This window comes from Astatotilapia calliptera, chromosome 20 (genome assembly GCF_964374335.1).
Source record: "Astatotilapia calliptera chromosome 20, fAstCal68.1, whole genome shotgun sequence".
NCBI classification, from domain to species: Eukaryota; Metazoa; Chordata; class Actinopteri; order Cichliformes; family Cichlidae; genus Astatotilapia; species Astatotilapia calliptera.
The window spans coordinates 24,171,426-24,192,704 of NC_137441.1; the positions used below are offsets into that span (position 1 = coordinate 24,171,426).

The 21,279-nt window shown below is 41.1% G+C and overlaps 1 protein-coding gene across 1 annotated transcript in view; it reads right to left on the reverse strand.

Annotated features, from left to right (window-relative positions):
• LOC113012858 (plexin-A1-like) overlaps positions 1–21,279 on the reverse strand; it is a 309,396-nt gene that overhangs the window by 234,880 nt on the left and 53,237 nt on the right. The window contains exon 3 of the mRNA XM_026153254.2: positions 3,147–3,329. Coding sequence (XP_026009039.2) covers positions 3,147–3,329 — 183 coding nt within the window. The remainder of the gene's footprint in view (positions 1–3,146; positions 3,330–21,279) is intronic.

Consider the following 21,279-nt stretch of genomic DNA (forward strand, 5'->3'; position numbering starts at 1 on the left):
TGGAAACATGGAAAACAGGAAATGACACTGGGCCCAGAATGGGTTCCTGTGGAACGCCAGGTAATTCCAGGTCCTTTAGAAAAAAAGCTTTTCTGATTGTGCCAGAGGCTGAGCTAACGTGGAGAGGAGATCATTCTCAGTGCTATGAAGAGTAGCATTTTGTAAATCAGTCAAAAAAAGATATGTTTCAATAAAAACACAGCTAGTTCAGCCAGAGCCTCGTCTGAAATGACTTAATACACTCAGGCTGAGGGAGGGACCTTCAAAACACTAAGAACCTAATCACGGTCCCATAGCTCCATTAAGTATCAAAGAGAGCTTTCACTTTGACACACGGCCCTTAATCAGCAGTTCACTTCCATCAAAAATATTCTATATAAATACGTCTCAAAGGTGAAAACCGGAGTCAGCAAGGTCGGCTAATAAAGCAGAATTAGTTCTTACAGGCACAGTCAGAACCTATAAAGAAGAAAGCCAGTGGCCCACGAGCAAGGCTACTGTTTTTTTTACACATACATGCCACGTGTTTAGCCAGTCATGACATTTTGATTAGTTTTGCTGATGAAAGGCAGCATAGATTAACCCTGGCTTATGTCATAGCTCTCTTTCTCCCTCACACACACACAAACCTGTACCAACGCTTATCCAATGAACTGGCTCCATTTAAGATCTACACTACTGATTATATATTCATAGATCAATCAATACAGAGTCTAGCAGCCGGGACACGTCCATGGGGGCAGACACACACACAACAACAGTCACACTGCAGGAATTTTAATGAGCAGGAGCGTGTGTGTATGTGCGTGCGTGCGTGTGTGTGTGTGTGTGTACATCAATACAATGCAGCTTTACATTTCATTAGGCCAAGGAGCACAGTTTAACTTCCAATGAATAGCAATAAAACCACACGGCCTGTAACCATCTCTCTCCATCTGCTGCCTCAGCTTCGCTTTCTTTCCCTCCCTCGTTCTAATCCCAGTCCTATTCCCCTCTCCCTCGCCCCAGAATTTATTTTTGCACAAATCAAGTTCAGCCATTAAACAGCTGTTCTCCAATTTAGCCAAAAAGACCTTATTTAAACCTAAAACGAATCACTTCCTGCGCGAGGAAAGCCTTAGCGGGCACGGGCTAATGAAAAAGCCCAATAACCCGGCTGTAGCTTGAATTGCTGTTGATTTATAGTGATTGTCATCCCGTCTCGCCATTATCCCGCTCATATAGACAACAGCATTTTAATGCAGCATCTGCATTGATCTGTGTGTGAGGACACTGGCAGCCTCCACCCCGTCGTATTCACCTTCCTTCCTCCATCCCCAAAGCACAGGAAGACACGGCGGCTGAGAGGAAATGGGATTCCGATCAGCGGGATATCATCCAGGATCTGCTGACCCCCACAGTCTCAGCGCACATACAAATCATCTGTCTGCACAACCGCAGACACAGTCCAAGGGGTCAGGCTGCAAGGACTAGCGGGCTAGGTTTCAGTCGACTTAGCAAAACTCAAGTGACAGGAAGCTGTGTAAGGAGGCGTGTGTGGGTCTGTGTGAGAGTGTGCGCATAGTATCAAAGCCTATATAAAAGCAGTCGACAGCAGCGTCGCAAAGGCTGTTCCACAGGCTGCGGAAACACACAGGCCTCCTGTTTAAGCTGTCAAATATGTGTCTAAAACTGCAGCAGCTGAATCTTTAAAACATCTGAGCTGAGCTTAATGGGACGCGACAAAAAGTAAAAGGCAAACTTAAAGACGTCGCCCACTGAAATAAAAATAAAAAAAATAGACATCAGCAGCTGCAAAATGATGCTTGTCTACTAAAAGAAATGTCTGAAACTTCATAAAGCTCAATGCGACGCAGAGTGAAATGCCGATCTAACATTTCTTTTCATTTACTTTCTGTGTGTATGCACTTTTTATCTTCACCTGAGTGTGTTTATTCAGCCTCGGTAGTATTGATGACACAGACGCACTCCTATGACGAGCAGGGGGAGAAAAGAGAAAGTATAGCTAAGGCTCAGGAGCAGCTGATTGGCACACGCACCATGCGATCCACTCCACACGGGTACTTCAGGAGCATTATTATAGACCCACAGGTGCACGCATACACGTACACAAAGAAATAGCGTGATGTTCTTATGCTGAACACGGCGGGAAATTACTGCTAGCCTGTGATTGAGCACAGGCACACGCAAAGCACAGGTTTCCTTCACCCGTCCCTTCACCGGAGGTACTCAGGAGACACATAAAAATCATCTGCACCCACCTTATAGCCACTCAGACACTCTCACTGCCTTTTGACAATCCTGTGACTAGACCACAAAAGAACACTCAGCAAGATAAAAACCACACAGCTCCAGTTTGTCTAGCAGTACAAGCTCCACTCTGTACATCCTCCACAAAGACACACACACACACAAGCTCGCTCTGCAGGAGAAAACGCACTTCTCCAGAAACTGCTGCTTTACTTTTTTTTTAATGTATATGTCTTATTTGGTATGTCTCAAAAGCATTCAGTGACAATGGCAAATCACTGAAAAGCTATTTCAAAATAAAACAAGCACAAAATGCCATTACAGACACAAAAATATATATATATATATATATATATATATATATATATATATATATATATATATATATAGCCTCGTCGCTACACTGATATATATATACACATGCACATTCAAAGCTGATATCTACACTGAGCGCTGATGATAAAGCCATTTGTCAGCGATGCCAAAACCAATGACCACTGAAAATACATCAGAAAATGACAGAAAATTGCTTCAGAGTGAAAATGCTTTTCTATAGTCTATGAAACACGCATACTCATGCAGTATACACACACACACACACACACACACACACACACACACACACACACACACACACAAGCCCTGCACTGTTACCAGAGCCTTTAAATCCCCGTTTTAGTCACATTTTGTTAGTTTCCTTTCACACCACACCACTGTCAGGTGAAATGTTTGTATCTGATCCTTTTTTTTTCATATTATAGAATGCATATGTGGTGAGATCTGAGAAGCTTTGAGTCAAATCACACTGAAACATCACTGAGTTTTGTCTTTGCGAAGAGTCTCTGTGTTAAACAGATCTGCGAGGATGCAAAGGTGCTTCGGAAACTCCAGCCTACCTTCTTTATGCGTCCGCTACGAGTGCCCGTGAACGCCACTGTGTTGCCACGGTAATCATAAGCAGCCACGGAGGTCATGCCGTCGTCCTTGTCCACATAAAGCGGGATGCCCTCGATGGCGGTGGTGCCCCCTAGAGGCTGGTTGAAGTCCTGGCCGCAGAAGTTGTCGTCTATCTGTAACGGCTGTGCAGAGAGGTGGGGGGGGGGGGGGGGGGGGGGTGGAGAGGGAGAGAAAGCCATTAACTCAACCATTAACACTTTCTAAATCCCTTCTCTTGTTAAACTAACATTAATTCTTAAAGAAGGAGGAGGATTTCAATCCCTCCAGCACTTAGCAGAAATTTTATGGCTCCTGGAGTGAAGCCAAGCCATGGCAGATTTACTGAGAAAATGGTATAAAATTATTGGATGTCACTGGAAAAATTGACTCCAGTTTCCTGAACTTTTTTTGTTTTGAGATGTTGTTGTAAGTGGCAGACACAAGGCTGACAGGGATGTGTGTATCTCATTAAGGGCCAAAAGCCACACAAAGCCAGTTCATGCCTTTGTGTTTGGTGTGTTTCCTTCCATTACAGGCTTTGATTATTTCATTGTATGTGATGTCAAACTAAGTAATTAAGTATCTCAGTACGGCCTGAATGGATGAACAGTTGATTGCTAATGTTTAAAATATTGATCTCTTACTGCTTTGCCAGTGTAGTTTCTATCAGTAGACAAGCCAATACAACAAGTAAATCAAATGGAGTAAGCATAAACACGGAGGGGAGGGTGAATACATGAGCAGGACACTGGAGGAGGGAAATGACAGGAAGTAAATTATAGGTCAGATTAGCATATCATAATCAATGTGTCTTGTATAGCCTCGTCGCTACACTGATATGTTGATATGCCAAGCCTGATTTATGAATACGGCGCAAGTGGAAAGGTGAGTCTGTGTAACAGGCATGTCATTAAAACCATGTGTCGCATCACAAGGTTCACCTCACTCTGACATGCGTAACGGTGATGATCAGCATATGCACCACTACTGTAACATCACACGCGCTGAGAAGCACGTTGAGAAAGACACACACACACACACACATCTAGACAGAAGTTCATCCTAAAAAAAAAAACAACACTATTCAGTTCAATTCAGTTTTATCGATAAAGCGTCAAAGCACAACAACAGTCACCTCAGCGTGATTTATACTGTATACTTGGCGACAGTTGGAACGAAGAACTCCTATCTGCTGCAACCGGTGGAGGGGGAAGTAATGCTAGAAACAATGCACCAACCAAAAACATTGGTGCACTTTGGAGGAATGTAATGCAAGTATCTGGCAGCTAATAATTTTCTGTGTGGCTAAATGTATTAGTTTGTTTTCCAATTACTAGCACTAATTAGTAGGCATCTGTTTGTCAGTGATGCACCTAAGCTGTCTATGGATACTAACCAAGCCTGCCAATATTACCTCATTAACCTTGTTCAGTTTTGACCCAATTCTTCACAGCTTCCTGTGTCTCTGAAGGGACAGCATGAATAAAAGTAAGAACATATTAGCTTTTCTTCTCTCACCCATGAGTTTGTCTTACTTTATACAAGACGCTGTTAGCTAGAGCCAGGTACTTTCACAGTCTAAACACGTGCAGTTAGTGGAGTTAGTGGAGTTGTACTGCTGGGGACGTGTCTAGCGTGTACCCCCCACCCCCATGATCCTGAATTGTATAACCCTTTCACGCATAGTTGTCACTACAGTGGACAGCTATTCAAAGGCTGTTTTCTGCACATAAACCACTACATTGGACACTGATGTGTCACTCCATACCCTGCCACCCACTCCAAAGGTGATGTTGTCCACCTAATTGGACATGTAAAAAAACTCTTTGAAAAGTACATGTTCAAAAAATTAAGTTCAAAAATCTTTTTTCATGCCTAAAGATGAATAAAAATACTTAAGAAAAAAATCTGGATTGAGGTTGTCATAATTCATGCATGAAAGGGATAATTAGAAAATAATGGATAGACGGATGTTAGCTAGTTATTTGCTTCTGCTACTTGTTCATTTTTGTCCAGATAGCCAGGCTCATCAGTATCATGGATGTGCAACTGAACCACCAGGCATCTGCCCTTGACTGCCACCCAACACGTATCACACCTGAGCTCTACACCACCTCCTGTGGTTGATGAGCCCACAGAGGATGGCTGGGAAGAAGCAGGTCTGAGCCTCTCTGCTTAGGCTGCTGGACCTGCGACCTGGTCGCAGGATGAGCATCAGAAAATAGGCAGATGAAAGGATGGATGTTCACTTTTGGGTACACAAAGTATAATTATTTGCCTAAAAAAATGTAAAAACCTCTGGTGATATTTAAATCATCCTGCCTCAAAACACAGAGGGACATATTGACAGTGACGCACGGATGTAATGCACTGTGTACACGCACAGACCCAACTGAACACAATAACAATAATAAAAGAGGAGAAAAAAGCAATATATCAATACATGCACAAAGAAGAACAATGCGCACACTCTCACACATAAACACACACGATGACGATTAAGCCTCCCACACCACACAAATTAACATGCCAGCTTTCTCTTGTTCATTACAAGACGTATCGTCACTATAGAGACTAATCAATCAACCCCACCCCTCCAAAACAGCAAAGCTGTCAGGGAGCGTGCGCTTGTGTGTGAGGTAGCGAGGTTAAAAAAGAAAAAAGAAAAAAGGGGGGCTGAGAAAAATGCCTGTGGCGGTCATTGTCTGCCTTCTACCAGACTTTCAAAGGCAGCCAGAAACATGGCAAAGTTTAACTTCAGTGAACAAAGACACAAAGTGACAAAGTGAGTGAGAGAAGGGCGAGAGGGAGGGACACACACAACAGCTTTGGCTTTTGTATGATTTACATAAACATGTTCTCAATTTTGGAGCTGCTCTGCGAGAAAAAGAGGGCAAAGAGAGACAAACAGGATGAAGAAAGGGGAAAAGGAAAAAAGCAAGTGAGGCGATGCAGAGAAGATGAAGACAGATATGAAGGTGCGGGAGAGAAGGAAATTAAAAAAGGGGAAGTGAATTACAGAGGGGGACAGAGGGGGAAGTGGCAGGAGGAGAGGGAAGAAGGAGAAAGAGCGAATGGACACAGACGGTCACGGCTCAGTGACAGTGTGAACCCTGGCCTTGGGTCTCTGCCACACAGTTTGCCCTGATAAAGACAGCAGAACTAGACCTCCATTCATTTCTTTCACTCACTTCCTTTTTTCACTTCTTCTTTTCTTTTTCCCCTATTCTAGTTTCTCCTCACCCTGCTTATCCTCCTCTGCTTCCCTCTTGTCTCTTTTCCCTTATCTTCCTTCAAATACTTCCCTCGTAGCTTTTCTTTTCCACAGGAACTGGCCTTTGGGAAATCTTGTCTGTCTCTGAAGGATGCCCCCCCCCCCCCCCCTTCACAAGCCTGCAGCTTTTCGAGACCACCTTTTCTTCCTTCTTTCCCGTAACAGCTTTATCAGAACAATGATCCACTGTTACAATAATTAACTGAATGCACTTGTAAAGGGTCAGAGGAATGACCTATGTGTCAGAAGCAGTGCTAGTAAATAGTAACACATATTAAAGCCATCAGCTATCTTTCGCGCAAGCCCAAAGTTTAACCTGATGCCCATGTAGGAACTGTTTATAATAGCAGCTTATAATATCATCATTTAGTCTGGATTTATTTATGCTGGGCGGCCCATACTTGTAAACTAATCTGATGAATTCCCAGTGTCTGTCAAGCTCGCGCACACAGAAGCGAGATCACCATCTTCCCAGCGCTGTTGTCGGCATGCTGAGGACGCTAATGGTTTGTTATGTTTAGCTTGACTTGCATCATTACCATAGAGTCAACAGCTCAGATTGAGGCACAGTGGAGCGTTCAGTCGACGTGTTTTCACTGCAGACAAATGTGGCCTCACACAGACCTGACATCTGCTAGCTGTTGTGTGCCTTGTAGACATGTAATTCCTATAGTCTGCCTACTTTATCATTCCTCCGCAGCTACTCATTAAGGAGAAGCCGAAGCATTTCCAGCCACCAATATGAAAGTGACTTAAGAGCCTAATTAAAGCATAATAATGCACATGATACAAAACCACGAGGGAAGAAAAAGAGAAATCCTCACACACATTTAATTATTTAGACTTCAGTCGTTAATGCTACAGAGCATACTGTGACTCCATTCATACTAAGCTAAAAGTCTCTTTAATCGATATAGTTATGTATCGGGTGTCGGTGCATCATCAGTTTTTCAAACTGTAACTAATCAAAGGTCAACAGAAATGCTAGCTTACAGGGTCTGTCCACTATGAGGGTTTCATGGCTTCACGTTATGATGGAAACGAGTCTGATGTTCATATTTAAATGATCGTCTGCTTGTACCCACCAATACATTAACAGTAGAAGCTATCAGTAAAGAGCAACACTGTGCTGCTTTGCAGCTGATGGATGCCAAGCTTATAAAAAATGCCTTTTTAAAAAGAGTGTCTTCAAGGGTGAAACACAACAACAGCGACCACTCGGGAAGTATTGTATGTGCTCCTATAGCATCGGTTATAACAGAACTGTGTTTTACATGCACTTAAAAGAGCATTAGCTGCTAGCAGTTTGAATATGCCATCATAATAATCTGATGTTTGCTATGTCTGCAGACGTCAGATTATTATAATTATATACTGCGCGTTTTTCCTGCGTGTCTTATTTCACTCCCATGTGTACTTTAAGATCGTCACTGTCCTCCATACATGCAGTGGATCTTTCATGTTTAACTTCATGTTAATTTAGGTTTAATCTGCTATCCCTACCTGGACGATTACACCACACTTTGTGTAAATCAGTGCAACGATCCTTCACTTGTGCCTAACATAAGGTGACCTGCTGTAGTCTTTTATTAGTGCGTTTATAGGCTCTATATAGCTTGTCCCTGTTGGCCTGGTGGACCTCTGACCATGCTATTAATATTACTAGCTATAGCTCATACTCGGGACACTGTACATAGCATTATTACACACAACCACACACCTTTGTTCTATTTCCAGGGGGTTAGACAAGGACAGAGTCCCCTGTGTTGTCCTTACCAAAGACCTCTGCTGTACACAGGCACTCGCTGGCCCCTGGCAACACGCACACACATAGACACACACAGACCCCTGCCAAACTCTTGCTGGGTGAATGATGATGGGGTGACGAGGGAAAGAGTGGGGCAAGTGAGATAAGGGGAAAAGGAAAGGAGATGGAGAGAGGGGGGAAAAGGACAGAAGAGGGGAGATAGGGAGGAGAGACATGGGGGACGGCTCAGGGGTCAACAGCACTCTTGTCGCCATTAATGAGCCTAAAGCCAGGAAGACAGACACAGAGAGAGTTTAGATCCCGCCCTGTAAACTGCCTATTAACTAGGGAGAGAGAAAAAAACAGCAGAGACCATACTGTGGTTCGAAAGTATGCAGCACTGGGAAGAACATGTTACCAACTTCACCACAGCTACAGTGAACCCATCCACCCCCCGACCACACACACACACACACACACACACACACACACACACACACACACACACACACACGCAATCACAAATCGTAAAACAACTATTCCACTTCTGTTTGTCGTTTGCCTTTTTTTCCTGACTCCTCACTTACAAGTACTTTGTCTGCAGACTTAAGGCTGCAGCATCTGCTTTCAATTTGTAAATACTTGTATTTAGAATGTGTATTTCAATGTCACACATAGTGAAAAGTATCTGGCAAGCATACTTTAGAACACATCGATTTTGAAGATCGAACAAAAATTGACGTGGGGTGTAGGTATATTTGTTCTTTTAGGTCTGCTTCTACAGCAGCAGGTTTCGTGTAATTCACAGTGGACGTAGCAGGATCACTATATGCAACGTAATCAGCGCAGTGTGCTTTCTCCTTCCTGAAGAAGCCTGTCCTGAAGTTTTTCCCTCAAACATGTTAGAATAAGATTCACACTGCAGTGGTAAACAGTCGGCTCTCCTATAGAGAAAATAGGGATTCTTAAAAAACTCATTTTACAACTTTTATTACTGTGCCAATGGTACTTTCAGATTCCTGATAGACTCTTGTAACAATTTACATGAAAAAAAAAAAAAGAAAATCCATCTACTGCTTAACAAAAAGACTCTTATTACATTTCTCTTTCCTGTCTAGGTAGTAATTGGCAACAATCTTTGTTTGAATGAAAAAAAGAAACAAGTTCAAAAAGTAGTCATATTTTTCTTGTGCAGCAGACTGAGTAGTTTCTGAAATTACCTTCAGAATAACTACGTTTTGTTAAATAAACTTTAAACTGGGTTTTTCAAAAGTTGCGAGGAGAAAAAAAAAAGTATTTGCTGTTCGGAGAAATGCTTGTTTATAGATTTGGAATGCTAATATATGAGAAGCAGCAGTCAGGGTGAGCTACAGCCAACCTCTGAAGCATGGAGAACAGCTCCTTTGCTATGACTTTCCATTGATTTACTCTAAGGAAATTTTTATTCGCAGCTGGTCATTAAGTGCCGGGGGAATGTGCTGCGCTAGGCTCAGGTTTTTTCTATTTGTGCCTGTTTGGGTTGACCAGCATTTGAGTGTGTCGTCTACATAGCTGGCTCAATTTCAGCCACGTGCCGACCCTTTTAAGCTAAATCTGAAAGCAGGCGCATGGATAATTGTTTTTCCCATAGACTGTAAATAAACAACGGACACAGCTCACTCGCTGGATAGCGAAGTCGTGTTGCAAAACGTCAAGCTGAGCGTTTTTGCCACTGAACTGACTAAATCGACGAAGTCCTTAAGAAATGTTTCTTGAGGTCATAGGTCAAGTGAGTTGTAGTATTGTTTTCCCTTTAACTTCTATATTTTTAGGCTTCTTTTTGCAACCCCACGACTGCCCTCTGCTGTCCATTACAACAATTCAGTTTTGAGGAACTTTCAAATTGGATTTACTTCCCCAGAAGCGACATCCATCTTTTATATATAGTCTATTCCCGGTCTTCCAAGAATCAGTTTAAGGTGAGGGAACTTTTTGTTTACTGATGGTGTGTTAAATATGTGCACTAGTCTCCTCCGCACTCTCTGTCACGCTCTTTAGTTCTCTGAGTAACATACTGAGAGTGAAAGAGTCAACCGTCTAATCAACTTAAATTGTGAGCAGATTGTCTTTTTCCAATTTGACTCATTTGCAGAGATGTAAGGGAGCACTAAAAAAATCTCATCACAACGAGAGGACAGGGGAAGGAAGTGAGCAAGTGAGAGACAGTGATTGAGGTAAACTGAAAGGGAGAAAGAGAGAGACAGAGAAAGATGTTGTCAACATGCTCTCCAGAGAGCCTAATGCCTCAAGCATCTCCTCATCCAACAGTGGCATAAACACATCGCTCCAATCCCGCGGAGAACACGCGAGTGTGTGCGTGTGTTTCTGCATGTATATGTTAAACACAGTTCGTGCCTCTTTCCCATGTGAGAACGATAATGTCGAAGCAAGAGTTGTACTACAGAGACGTGCTGGCTGATGCAATGAACAACAAGACTTGCAGAGGCGAAAAGAACGCATTTAATTATGCGGGGTTAGCGTGCCTCTGTCTTTTTTAATAAAGAAAGGGTATGAGATGCGACTGCCAAACTTTGAAACCAGAAGTAAACAACACTCACACACACACACACACACACACACACACACACACACACACACACACACACACACACACACACACCACCCTGGCCTACATCCAGGTATTTGTTGTGACTTGGCGTTGGAAGCGCAGGACAGCAATGGTTGGCCTTTCGGTTTCCCCACTGAGCCAATATCTGCTCTCTAATTGGTTGTTAATGAGTCAGAGTGCGTGTGTGTGTGTGTGTTTTTCAGGGCATATGACAAACAAGCAGAGAGAAAGACAGTGTGTATTCGTGTGACAGTGGAGGGGGGGGTGCAGTGGGGATCTTAAACATCTGTCTAACAGACTGGAACACTTGAATGTTTGACCTGTTTATGCACAAATACACAGACAAAACCTATACACACACATCCTTTGTAGCTAAATGTGCATTTGTATGTGTTATAGTGTGTGTGTGTGTGTGTGGTTGTCTTGCAGAGGCAATACATTCCTTGCCATCACACACACACACACACACACAAAGTGGACTTAGTGCAGACATCTGGCAGAGCAGTCTGCTCTAATGGCAACAGAACTACGAGCATCTGCATCTCACACCCACACACACATGTGCATGCTGTCACATGCACATAAAGACAGAATATTACTGCAGTTGGTGTAACAACTAATCTAATTAGATAAGCACAAGATACCAAAGACTAATTTGTCACAAGTAGTTTTTGTGCCAATGTTCCAAAAACCCTGACAAAACGCTGACGCTCAGCCTTGAGAATTTTTGAATGGTGTATTCTGACAACAACCTAATTTAGGGATTTAGCCATGACACTGCAATATGAAACAGTTATAAAAAAGACACACAAATGAGTTCTCTCTATTCATCTCCCACCAAGGTATTCTTTTGGGGAAGGAGCTGGATTAATTAAGCAGCAACCTTGTGGGCAGACAAAAACTTCAGTTGCTTGAACGGCTACTTGAGGCTAGCTCCAACAGTGAGTCAATCCCCATATAATCTAATGTAAGATAATACTGGTAATCATAATCATATGTATAACTCATATTTCATTCCAACTTTGGTATTATTAAAGCCTAGCTAACATGGCTAGCTTGGCTGTGCTCCAGTTCTTTTGAGTGAAATTCTAGTATTTTACATGCATATTATTTACAGGAGACTGAAGACGCCACTTGAATGAGCGTCAAAATGTTTCTCCCACTGAAAACGCTACATCCGGATGAACAGAATCAACTTTTGGGATTTCCTCACCTGGATGATTGAGCAGGCATCAAGACGTTATTTACTGTAGCACTTTCTAGCCGCTATCCAGCTGTGCGCTCTACCCACAAAGTGTATGGATAGCACATCCTCTCAGCTTTCAGGCCTCTCCTCTGTGGAACTTCTGTGTGTTTATGCAACACTTTGCATTCAATATTTACTTATTGTTAATCTCTCACTCCCACTGTATGTGTTTTATCCTGTCATCCTCCCATCACCATTAATCAGTCGCAGCAGATGGCCGCCCCTCCTTGAGCCTGGTTCTGCTGGAGGTTTCTTCCTGATAAAAGGGAGTTTTTCGTTCCCGCTGTTCCCAAGTGCTTGCTCACAGGGGGTCGTGTGATTGTTGGGGTTTTCCCTGTATTATTTTAGGGTCTTTATCTTACAATATAAAGCGCCTTGAGGAAGCGGTTGTTGGGATTTGGTGCTATATAAATGAAATGAATTCAATTGAACTGTTTGCAGATTTTGCTATAGTAGCCTTTGGGAAGAAATGCCAAGAAATAGAGAGATGTAAGTGAAAATGTAAATATATGTAAATATAGATGCTTCATGGCTTTAAAAATAACTGCCATCCCAAATATTTATTGAAAAGAAAGCTGAATTCACTTGTCTTTTTTTTGTATATACAAGCACTCACAGATGTTTAGTTAAGGGCCACTAAAGGTTTTCTTTCAGGTTCAGCGATTCACTACTGGAAACTAATACAAATTAATACCACTGTAATAGATGTTGCCAGTCTTGGAAAAATAAAAAAGGGAGAACCATTTCTGTTATCTGCCAGATTATTTGCAAAAAGCACTCCAAACTAAACCATGCTGAGTTATCCACTACACACTAACACAGCAGCTGGAGAAAAACACGGAAAAAACTGTTCAAAAAAATGTTAACGTGTAAACGAACTGTTAACTTTAGTTTAACAAATAAAAAAGGCAGATTATTTACATGGCATCCTTGTTATTACATCCAGAACGAGGTGTCAGTGGCTTTTTATGTGGGAAATATAAATAAATAAATTTTAAAAATTAAATATGCTTTCTTTTTTTTTCCCCTCCACTATTCTGTGAGTTCACGGGTGGAGGGAAGACACTTCGACATTTCAGCATCTGTTGTTTTGGCTTGGATGAAATGAGGAGTATTAATGGAGGGATGTAGGGAGAGCCTGGCAGCATGGAGATGTGCTCTGGTGGAACGAAAAGCTGCAGGCGAAAAAGGGAGAGAGAGCGAAACTTCAGCCTCAGAGGTGAGAGTCAGCGGAATAGCTGGGATGCCAAGAGATCAACATTTATTTCACAGCTAGATTTATTCTGCACAGTTTTCTTGCACTCTGCTGGTTCATTGTTCTGCACCCAAACTTGAATCTTGTGCGCGTCTCTTGTCGTTTTGGCCCGATTTCTTTCACCCTCAACGTCTCAACTAAAAACAGTCAAAGGAGTTGAAACATAACTCACATAAAAACACATAACACTTGACTGACCTGCAATGTGTAAACTTGTTGAAGACGTATTTGTCTGTGCATGACACTGCAGCGTGTTTTGCACTCTGTCGCTCACATCAACCCCCAATTTCCCACTTCTTTATTGTATTTTTCCACTCTATTCCCCTTATAAACAGCGTCTGCACAACATGCGCAAGTATGAAAACACCATAGAGTAAATTTGGAATTATCTGAACAGCTCTGGAAATAACCCACTGTCTAACTTCCTAACTAAAGCCATCCCTTCTTCCATTTTTCCACTCCTTGGTGCAGGAATCCACGCATGTAGGATGCCTCATCGAGTTCAGTGTTTATGGCACTCAATGTACTTTAAAACGCCTTGAAACACACTTTTGGGTTAATTAGTTTTAATTGCCGACTTTCAAACGGAGAGGATGAATCACGAATGCGGGTCCTGTTGCTTTAAGTGGTGCCCTGGTGAATTCCAAAACAAGGTGGAGCACATTTGAAATCCCTGTTAGTCTCTGCAATTGTGAAGAACTGATCCCCACTGGGAAACTTTTCTGGGTCATAAATTCATGAAGGTGTGAAGCAAAACAAAACGCACAAAGCAGAGAAATCCCTAGAGGCTGAGGGAAGAGAGGGCTAGGATCCAACACTTGAGTGTCAGTTGGCCATATAGGTTAATGTGCCACAGTGGGACAGCAGCTCGCTTTACCCCAGATAGCCTCTGCCATCAACTGAGCTAATTCCACATGGAAAGTTCCAGTCTGCCATGTCGGGGCTTTTTTTTCTTGGCACAGTAGATTTGTTGACAGCAGTCATACATATTTTCAACACTGCCTGCTGGAAAAATGTCTATTTTCATCTTCACATTAGTGAAATTTGTACTGTAACACAACATGTAATCATGACTTACCTTCATCTACATTAAGATTCAGAATTTTAACTAATACAGTTTTACTGTATTGAACATCAACGCTTAAAGCTATGTCTCTTAGCTGCTTTTGATGTCACAGTCCTGGACGTTTGAATTTCGTTTTTTTAACATTTTCTTTATCGTTTATTCTTTATAGCATTTTGAGTTTTGTCCTAAGCAGGTATCTCCCGGTTGGTTTCCTTATGTTATATTCTCAGGCCTTCTTAGTTTTAGTTTTGCTGTCTAGGATATCTTCACGGTTATAGTCAGGGTTGGGGGTTAATGTAGTCACATTACATTTTTCAGTAATGCATTGCTGTGCTAGATTCAATAATCACTTACAGTTGGGGGTACTTGTTCCCCCCTTTTAGAGTAACTGCTGTAGTTGATACAGTGTTGAATGCCAACATCTTTTTTGAGCTTGCCATCAGCATTTTGTTGCAAAGCTGTATTCCTTCAGAACAGCAGCTTCACTCAACAACTTGAGTGACTAAGTCCACACACCTGAAATGAAATAACATACAGATTGTCTAAAGTCTGAAATCAAAGAGATGCTTTAAGCACTTAAGACGGGGACCACTGGCAGATCATTTCAGCTGCTGCTAATTAGCATAAATTCTGTGGGATGTTTGTATGCTCTGTGCAGGCAGCTGAATTTTCAGTTTCAGGAATGAAATACACCGACTTAATACTTTTGAAACATGACCTTCAGCGCTTGGATCAGTAGGGTACACCTATTCTCTGTATTTGTGAGATAATAATCAATATTTTTGAAAGGTTTTCAGCACAATAATATATTTATATTCTCTCATTTTTAAGCTTGAGACTGGGCAGGTGTACCGAGCTGTGCTGAGGTATATATAGTTTCAGGTTGGATCAGTACTGGCTGGTATCTACTGTAATATTTAAGGATTTTAAGGGCCAGAAAACTTTATTAGGACATCACAGACGTCTAGACTGACACAGATACATGGATACAGAAACACTTTTGGTTTCCAGAACGCATCTGCTACTCTTGGCCTACATTTACCAAATGTAGGCAAACATCACATCTGTGAATTTGCCAAAATGCACTTTCTATGTAACATGAGCCAGATGATGCTCTTTAAGCTATTCTGTCCATCTGAGCACTGCACACTAAAATCTGTGTAATCTGAACTAAAGCCTTCCCTGACAGCCATAATCCAATTATTACAGACCTCTACAGAAATTCACCCAAATATGAGAGGTTGTAAAATACTACGGGGCTGTACGGTGAGAGTGGCAGGCACAGAGTGACACAGAGCAACACAAGCTGAAAATACAGGCATGCAGCTTCAACTCCACGCATTCATGCACACTGCGGTGCAACCAGACTGAAATCAAATGGCATGCTATGTGCAATTTAACAGGATTACAAAATGAATGAAAAAAATGAGTGAACACGATAGTTCGAAAAATCTTTGGATGATGATCTGATAAAACTTCGCAGGGCTGTACAGTGGGGTCATGTTAACAATCTATTAAAATTTGGCTTACATCCACAAAGGTCTTCAAGGTCAACTTAATTATTTATTGGTCAAAAATTGACAAAAAGCCTTAGAACTTAGAAGCTATGATTCTTGGTAAAGATAAAATAAAGTTTAAATAAAGATAAAAAAAATATCACATCACATTTGACCTCTGACCTCCTCTTCAAGATCAATAGAATGATCTTGAGGTTAAAGTGCTAATAATGCTACATGGAGCTATTTAAAACTATGTTTCTTACTCTGACTGACTGTATTGACAACCTATAGACATATAGGGAATAATATATGGAATTTAAATAATAATAATTTAATGGGTTTTCTTTGGGAAAACATATTAAAATTGTGATTAAAGACTGATCATATTCAGGATCAGAGTTTCTCTTCAACTTGAAGCATTGCTGTATTACACTTTATGCTGCATACAATGGGGGCTACATAAGATGCAATAATGCATTTGGGAAAAGTGACTGTTTCAGTCCTTAGCTGTGTACTAACTCTGCCCTAGTGTATATATGTAAATTAATTTTATATATCTAGTATAAACATACTACGATTTGAACAAACCCAGAAAACAGATGCATTTGGGCCTAATTTGGGATCCGGCTGGCATTTATGCCTCAGATACGGCACTGGCAATTACTGTTCAGACCAGATGTGGCCCAAATGTTATGAGCCGGGGCTTGACACGGGTTACAGCAGGTGTTGAGTGGGCCTCATGTGACCGACAAGTCATAGGATGGCGTTGACACGAGTAGCCCCAAATGTTGGGTGTGTCAAAAGAGGCCCGGATGTCGCATCATAGCCTCATCCTGATATCTACCACTCAAAGCTAAACGTGACACACAGAAAACTGCAGATGTCAGCCGCATTTGAGTGAAAGAAGTTGACTCATTATTGACTATAAAGTTTGTGCTGTTCAACAGTTCTTATTAGTTCCCATGTTGTCGTGCAACCTTTTTTTCTTCAACACATTGTTCCAGTGAAAAATTAAACATATCTCTAAGACATGTTGGTAGTGAAATGTTTAAGATACATAAAGTAAAAACTGAATCGCTGCAGGCAAAATGGATTTCAGACCTGTGTATGCGTATCCATATCCAGACTGAAAAAAAGAGGACGCCAAGGGACGTCTTTAAGTTTTATCTCGCCTTGGAGAGCCTGCTGAGTAGCTGGCAGGAGAACCCAAATGAAGCTGGGACAAACCTGCACATTTGCTGTAAACCTGCACATGCATGAATATACCCCTTCCATTTCCACGTACAGTATATGAATAATTGAAGGAACAAATATGCATTAATTAATGAATACGGCGGCGCTAACATACATGCGTGCACAGATGTCTGTGATAAACCCGTGCAAACACGAGAAAGCATAAACGCCCATCAATAAATAATTACACTCTTCATTAGATGCTGCAGGTCAGCATTTTGTGAATGTGCTGCATTGATTTGTGGCCTGGACGACCACCAGAGGCTCGTAGTGAAAGGGGGAGGAAGCTGTTGACTTTTTGACCCAGTTAAATAGCTAATAGGAGAATTGTTTTTCTTCTATTTGGTGAAGTTACACCAGCTCCAGACTTTTTTTTTTCAGCCTAATAGAGAAGGACTATTCATTTTAAAAAGTGATTCTTAAACTGCGCTCTCGCTGTTGATATTTCTGTTCAGCGTCAACTCGGAAATCTGCTGCTGAGTTTCTGAGAAAAAGGTCACTTCAGATCCAACTCAAACAGCTTTAAGGCTAAGCAGTCACAAGCTCCAAACACTCCAAATCCGTAACAAGCTCACACTCTCATGAGTGCCACTGCAGCCATTAATCCACTTTGTCATGTGGTACACTTAACAATGAACACCACTGTGCATTAAGTTTAGTTAACGGGCACCATTCCATTCATACTGGATCGGAGAATTTCCCTGTTTTGAATTAATATAAATTAGGAGATTTCAATATGAAGAGGGGGGCTTATGTGACTCACCCTGGAGCAGAAAATATCACGACACAAAAACATATGGGGAAGTGTTACGGCTGAATTCATTAAAATGCCTCGAGGTATCTAACATTTCGCTGTGTCATGCATCAAAACGTCTTTAAAAGGCAGGAGAGAAAAGTGCACCTCATCAAAAAGTACTTCCCCCCCAATGGGCTGTATTCTAGACAGCATCTGACAGCAATTCACCCCTATGCCGCATGTATTTATCACAGCGCTGTAAAAGAATCTCTTTCCAAGTCACTTAGTCTCCAGCAGAGTCATAAAAAACTTGAGTTTTTTAATACAAAGGGGAAGTTCCCGCTCTAGCCTCAGATAACACAGCCTGCTTTCAGTGCTATCACCTGCTCTTCTAGAAACAGTGTCAACAGTAGCAAAATAAGGCAAGGCAATGTACAGATCATAGGTTGAGTGCCTCTTTTTTGGGGGAGAACACATTTATGCCCCATTACTTTGGAACAGCTCATAATGCAGAACTATATTACTGTATTTCATTTATTCACTTGTAGCGCAGACAATAGTGAACCACCTACAGTTGAAACCGTGATAGATCATGAATCTGAATAATTTATCCATCATCAATCTTAAGTTTCTTAAGTGTAGTAGTTTCTGGCAAAAGCTGGGGTGCCACTCAGAATGAAAGTCAGACTTTTTTTTCTTCCCTACCCATCCAACAAACAAATTGACTCTTAGTCCAATCCCTTGAAAGCAGGAAGTCCACAGTAAACATAAGACATCAAGGAAAACACAAGAAAAATGAAATTCTGTGCTGTTTCTAACTGCAATCAACTATCACACACATTGCTCCTTTTCCACTCAGCGGTCACAAAGCCAAATGTTCAGCCTCTCCAGCTATGCTACAATAGTCCTACAACAGTTACAACAGCTCCCAATGAAAAGCATCTGACGAGTTACATTTGGACAAATTTGGTCCTTTGACTTTTCTTTGTAGTGGTTGCTATCACTATGAGACTTTGTCTAAGCTTTCTGGGGTGGTTGTACACAGCAAATAACAAAAGTGTTAAATGTTTTGGTGTTAGTGGTCTTCTTGCAAAAGTAGAGTTAATTTTACTCTAAGTAGAGTCACATTCTTTTAATGTAACTCTGAGGTGTAAAATGATAGTAGTTAAAATCGAGTGTTAAAAACGAGTGTTTCTATGTCAAATCTGGAGGTGTTACAATGGAAACATTAAATCTTGACCTCTTAACTGAACTCCTAGAGGGTCTATGACACTAATAGAGTAAATTCACAGACTCCGCCCCCAGCACCATAGGCTCCAATCAAAGCTGAAGTGAAGCCGTTTCAGAACATTTTGCTCTACATATTTGAGTTGTTTGCCATGCTTGGTAAGTCATTTTTTCAAAGATTGTTTCAATTATTATTATTAGCTTTTACGTCTGTGGCTCTTTGGAGTTGAGACAAAGCTGTGTGAAAGGCATTAGCCATGTTGCTCGGTGATATTATTCTGTTTTAGCTAGCTGAAAGGTATTGTTTGCGGGCAAATACCACAGCCTTGAAAAAAAGCTTGCATGTGAATTTTCAGTCAAATTTTTTGGTCCAATACACAAAAACAATGTCTAGAATGTGAAATGTTGGTTATAATGGTGCTACTTGAAGCCTGAAAATGATCTCCCATAAAAAAAAAAAATGAGCAAACAGCAGTAGCAGATGTCCTGACTGGGTTTTATGTTAGCATTAAGATCCCTCCAGAGTTTTGTGCAGTAAAATTCCCGCTTTTTAGAATGAATTAGAAGATAACTCTTACGTAGTTAAACTAAAATACTCTTTGAGAGTTAATATATAAACTCTTAACACCAAGTGTTAAATTATCAACTCCAGACAGATTTGGTGTTTAACACTAAATCAGAGTTAACGTACCAACTCTCCAAAAAGAGTTAAATTAACACTCTCTGGTGTGGACCCATATAGACACTTTAATAGTGTTGAAATCAAATCCGACAGTGTTAATTTGGACATGCTGGATTTGCTGTGTAGTTCAGGTGGTAGAGCAGGTCATATATCAATTGGGAGGTTGGTGGTTCAATCCCTGGCTGCGTCAGTCTGCATGCTGAACTTCAAGTTACTGTCCAATGTATCCGGTGTGAGTGTTAGATAGAAAACATATAGAACGAAAGTGCTGGTGAAAATGAATAAGGCATGCAGGCAGGATATAGGCGAATGCCAGTCTATGCACCTTGACATGTTCAGTCCTGAACATGTCAAGGCGAAAGACACTTGGACAGATTTGGCTGACAACAATTGAAAGGTAGATTATAACAAAATTTTAGTTTTAAGTACCTCTAAAATTTAGCTAATACAACTCTACAGCTAGTGTTATGAGTATTTCTCACCACTGTAAACTCCCATTTGAAAGCTCCCTGAAAACCTAAGTAATAAACACGATTGTAAAAAACACTGAGTATCTTTATGTGTCTTGTTTTGTGCTTTGAGCATTTTGGTTGAGTCTAGCTAGTCTCGTAGCTCTTCAACAGACTGCTGTTTAGTAGCATACTCTCTCTATGGTGCGTAGCTTGGAGCCAGTTAGATAATTAGCTTAAACTAGCTGGAGGCTAATTGATAAGAAAACAGTTGTGTCACAATACATTATTAATTTTAATTACTAAGGTTATTTAATTCTGCCTCATTCATCCAAAATAAACTAACGGGAATAAAATTCTGATTGCTGTATGTATTACAGATTGCTACTTAGCTCTTTAGCTTTAACTCACTATTAACAATGCACAGAAGGGAATTTTTAGCTTAGTGAAGCTTTCTTTTTCAGCTAAATGCCTTCTTTGGGACTCATAGAAGTAATCTCTTTTCACGTATGTACACAGAATTCCAGGCTTTTCTAATAACATTCAGATAATGTCATCACCTAATTGTTCAACCAGGACCAAATCAAAATGTTCCAAGTAAAAGAAAACCTTATTTGCTTAAAATGAATAGAACTTCTACCACTGTTAGAGTTCCCACTTCACCCCTACTGCATTGTGCTTGCGCTGATAATTGTATATTTTACTTTAAGATAAATGATCAAGCTTCTTCATCAAATATTAAGAAAATGGTCATATAAGTACAGCCATTGAAGCCTTCAAATTCCCCACCCAGCAGGCCCAAAGAGTAATGCAATGTAGATGAGACCCATCACTAATGAGACTAAAGACACAATGGCAAGATCAGGAAAGAATGAAGTCGTGAATGGACACAAATACATATGCACGCACTTAGTCACCAGTCGCCTGGAAGACAGAATACAAAATGCCACAGAAATAGACTATAATCCTGGCCAGCAGTGATCAACACTGATAAATATTAATAAACACTATTATGCTCACAGAAAAATAGAGACAGAGCAAGCAAGAGAGGGAGAAAAGATAGAGGCAGAG